At 37.4% G+C, this 4,706-nt stretch overlaps 1 protein-coding gene across 1 annotated transcript; it reads right to left on the bottom strand.

Annotated features, from left to right (window-relative positions):
* Positions 1–2,318: 2,318 nt before the first annotated feature.
* Positions 2,319–4,241, bottom strand: LOC113007706 (beta-1,3-galactosyltransferase 1-like). The gene is made up of 2 exons (XM_026144986.2): positions 4,098–4,241; positions 2,319–4,026 (listed from the first exon to the last, which is right to left on the bottom strand). Exons 1-2 carry the CDS (start codon positions 4,106–4,108, stop codon positions 2,880–2,882), a joined length of 1,158 nt encoding a protein of 385 aa, XP_026000771.1. The 5' UTR covers positions 4,109–4,241; the 3' UTR covers positions 2,319–2,879.
* Positions 4,242–4,706: the final 465 nt, after the last annotated feature.

Consider the following 4,706-nt stretch of genomic DNA (forward strand, 5'->3'; position numbering starts at 1 on the left):
TCAGATGTGAAGTTACCTATTGATACAAAGTATTTCCTTTACTTTGTAAGAAAACCCTATCAATAAAATGGCTTAAAATTACCAAGCGCCTGGCAGTGAGAAGCAAAAACTTCCTTTTAACAGGAAGAAACCTCTGGTAGAACAGGCTCTGACAAAAGGTAAAGGGAGACCGAGACAGTACAAATACGGCAGATAAAATAAGTATTGAATGCACATGAAACACGAGACCATCAATGCAGACAGGCAGGAAAGACACACAATGACAGATGGACTTCACACGGAAGACAAAAGACAAAGACGAGGAGAGCGTTGGCAAAAAAGGGAACTAACATAATCAACAAAGGAACCAAGGACCAAAATCTGGCTTCTCTAGCTGCTTATTTTAGGATTGTATTTAAACATAGATACTTGGTACTTACTGTTTTTATAATGTCTTTAAATGTTTTTAAAAACTAAACTCAAAGGCCTACAGACTGCCTCAATAATGTGTAATTGTTTTGTGTAATTTTAACTTTGTTTGTTCGTATGTATTTGTTTTGAAATGTGCTGCCTCTTGGCCAGGACTCCCTTGAAAAAGAGGTTTTTGATCTCAACGGGACATTCCTGGTTAAATAAAGGTTAAATTAAAAAAAATTAAAAAAATGTTTAAGATTTATATCTTAGATGTTTTTAGTAAATATAAGGATATATAAGGATTTACAAAATGCATGTAATAGATTAGATTAGATTAGATTAGATAGAACTTTATTAATCCCTCGGGTGGGTTCCTCTGGGAAATTCGATTTCCAAATGTCAAATATGTCAGTGTTGTTTGAGATTAATAAGATCTCATAAATTGCAAACATGTTAAATACCAGTTTAACAGATATAATAGTAGAAATTAGTATTCAAATTGCATAATTATGTTGGTTTAACATTAGGTAGCTAAGTGGTGTCAAATAAACATGAGATGTGCATGTTTTTCATGCTAATACAACTGCTTTTTTTTCAGTGCAGTTCTACATGCAACATGAGGAAATTCATGTCTGAACTCATTTTCTCCACAGCAGAATGCCCAGCAAACGTCAACAGTTAATGCTTATTATAGTTTTCTTGTGATTTGTTGTGATCATGTGTTTTCATCTTCTTAGCTACAAATCATATCATATATTGACCTGTTACAAAATGTCCCTTTAACCCTTTACAGCCGATCGGAGCGGGCACGCTCTGTTTTGCGTAACTATTTTTAAATCCCGGTAGCTCTGCAACCACTTAAGCTAGCACAATAATTTCTTTTGCATATGAAACTGGAGGAGTTGTACTTACATCTTATGCCATCAGCTTGTCCTAGGTCACAGTTTCCTTCCACATATAGCTTTGCAAAAACTGCATAAAAATCACTTGCAGCAACAAAAACATGATATTCCAGAAACACGCTTCGCCGATCCATCAGCTGTTTGTAACACTTCCTATGTCCATCAGCACGAACTATCACATGACCGCATGACCTGCCCGAAACCGGAAGTGACGTCATTTTGCGGAAATGTAGTTTTTTACGATCGGGCCCTTATGAGCTTGTGTTTTACTTGTTATGTGTTTTAAAAAGTTATGTTTGAGTTTATGACTTTCTGTGTCGTTTCTGGGATGCTTAGGACTCATATTGCACTGCTGGAAATAGTTTATTTTGATGCATATGCTGTTATTTTGCAAATTTGCACTATAATATTTATTTTCGTTTTTCCTGCAGTATATAAAAATTGGTGTATTTCAAAAATAAAACTATGAAGACACTCAAAATAAATTTCCTGTGGTGGGAAACTAGTTTGTGTAACTTTTTTGTATTTACAGTTTTGAGGGATAAGCCTCTTAAATTTCTCTAACTAGAAATATATGTTAAAAAAACAAAAACGATTTTCAATTTTTTTGTAGTTTATTGCACTTTTTTGCAATTTATGTAATTACTATGCACCTAATGCAGACATATTATTAAAGTTTGGGCTATAATGGTTGTATTGATGTATAGCAACTTGAAATACTCCCAAAAATGGCTCCACAGCATGTAAAAATATAATATAAGCTCTGGCGAACTTGGTTCTATGGTAGGTCTTAAAGGGTTAATACAATGTGAAGCCACAAAGGTTGGTCTGTAACTCGATAACATGCTCAGGCTTCATAACATCGTACGAACAGATGTGACTGCCTGATCTGACAGAACTTGTAATTTATAAAGAGGGAGTCTCACAATTATGCACAAAGTCATACTTATATATATATATATATATATATATATACACACACACACACACACACACACACACATATACACACACAGAGTCATCTTAAAAAACTTCCTATTAATGTTTAATAGTATTTTTCAATAACTTTAGTACTGTGATATTTTAAAATAAATCAGCAATATTGTGTTTATAACACATATACGATAATAATATAGATAATTGCAATGATTCACTTTACAAACTTTACACAGTGCAGGTTAGTGCTGAGTCTCTCCATGAGTATTTATAATGTAACTTATTTACCAAATAAGAGACAAAAGTCACATTAACTAAAGTCCATTAGACTGTAGAGTCTTTTTTTCCTACATTGATCCTGTTAACATCGACATTGTTATCATGGAAATATCAGTGTCTGCTTTTTCTTCTTTTTTTCTCTTTTGCTAGCTTCATGTTTTCAGTATTTTTTTTATCTATAGAAAACTTGTGCTGAGATGTCAGCTACACGGATGGTACAAATAATAAACTGTATTTCATGCATAAAACAGTGTGTAGTTATGGAGTGGCACAACATCGGTTAGGTTTTAATGACATTTAAGATGGGGGAAGTTAAAAAAGGAAGTATAAAATTTTCCAACATACAGCCTTTGTTTATGTTCTCTTAGATCAGCAGGGGCCTGGTTTTTTTAAATCTTTCCAAATGTCCACACGGTTAGTGAATGGATGAGTTGTGGTGGCTACTATACGGGAGAAGTGACATCGGTTATATGCCAAAGGAAAAACATGGAAGTAATCACCGCTTGGGGGGTAAGTGGGAGAGATGCCCAGGTGGTGCATTAACATCCCTAAATACACATCCTCAATGTAAAGTGCTTTAACATGTCTGGATGCCTCAGTGAGCTTTTTAGGGAGGTCTAAAGACATAATGTAGCCCAGGCCCAGAGCATAGACAGGGTAGAAAGCTGGTGCATAAATGTCAGATGGTACGTACCACTTAGAGCTTGGATCTCTCACTACTGTACCCCATCCCGTCACAAGTCCAGTCATGTAGTTGGTTTTTTGAGCATTCAAGAGCATATTGACAAGATTGTGCACATTCAGAAACATGTCTGAGTCAATCTTCATGGCATAAGAAGCACCGGAGCAGTGCGCAGTCAGCCACTCCAGAATTACCATGGTCTTAATGGTGAGATTCTTGTAGCAGTCCACAAAGTTGCTCTGGATCAGGTCGTGATACTTGTTGCTCTCCTGAAGCATCTGCTGTTGGACCTGCTCTGCTCCTGGCCCCGTCTCTAGCCCCAGTAAAAAGAAGAGCGTCACCACTTTGCCCTGCACAACCCTGTCGTTCCCCCAGGTGCTGCGGATGATGTCACGGTCTCGCCTATTGTTTGGTGCTACGGGAACCATCAGAACCACAAAAGGTTTTTCCCGCTCACACTTTTGTGGCTCATTTATGATGAAGTGGTACTCATAAGGGTATTCGACTAAATATGGTCCAGGAGAAACATGAGGAGCGACCGCTGCAGTTTCTGTCTTCACTTCTGGTGCCGATGTCATATTATTAGTTCGAGGATGTGTTGATGAGCTGTCGTTAACCACAGAGTGGAGAGAGATTATTTTTTGTTTCTGCCGTTCTAAAATAGTCCACAAGTTTGACGACTGATTTTCCATCCACTTTTTGGGGTTCCAGTCTGGGGTTATTTCCCTTATGCTGTAAATAAAGAACACACCCCCAATTACCAGAATAATGGCGAAATACCGAGTCCTGGATATCCTAAACCAACTTCTGCTCTGATCATCCGCCATTTCCTGCCTAAGAGGAGAGAAAAGCCATTGAGATTATGCACATGAAAACAGAAAATAGCACTTAAGTAGCGTACAGACCTTTGTTTCATCTTCGTCTACAAATGTGGATTTTTTTTCTTCTCCAGATAACAGGAGAAAAAAAGACGATGTAATTCCACTGACAAGTTCTTGCTGGCGCTTTAGGAATTTTGCTGTAAAGAGAAGACAAGGAATGAACTTATGACTTACTTTTCCCTGTAAGGGAGCCACACCTTTGTTTTCTCCGCCCCCTGTTTACTTTACCAATGAAAGGTTCCAACATTTCCAGAGGCTATGGGAACGCCTTTTCTACTGAAATTGGCCCACCAAACCAGTTTTACACACCTCAGTTGTTTAGAGAAAATAGACATTTGCTGTACCTACAGTTTACAGACGATTTCTACACAACTCATATACTTGCACTCTGTTGCTTTAACAGACACACATAGTGTCTGATAAGAGGACAGCTGTAACCATGCATTTATCAAATGAGTGCATTGATAAAAAATAAAAAAAACCCACACTGAGCATACAGAATGATACCACGGAGAGTCACCGTGTGGTCAGCTTGAGAGGCTTGACAGGTCCTTGTATCCAGTTTGCCCACATTATTCTGATAGTTTTGTATTTTGCAAATAAAGTTTCTCCGACAGAATGCATAGTTTAGGT

The sequence above is a fragment of the Astatotilapia calliptera genome, chromosome 1 (assembly GCF_964374335.1).
Source record: "Astatotilapia calliptera chromosome 1, fAstCal68.1, whole genome shotgun sequence".
NCBI lineage: Eukaryota > Metazoa > Chordata > Actinopteri > Cichliformes > Cichlidae > Astatotilapia > Astatotilapia calliptera.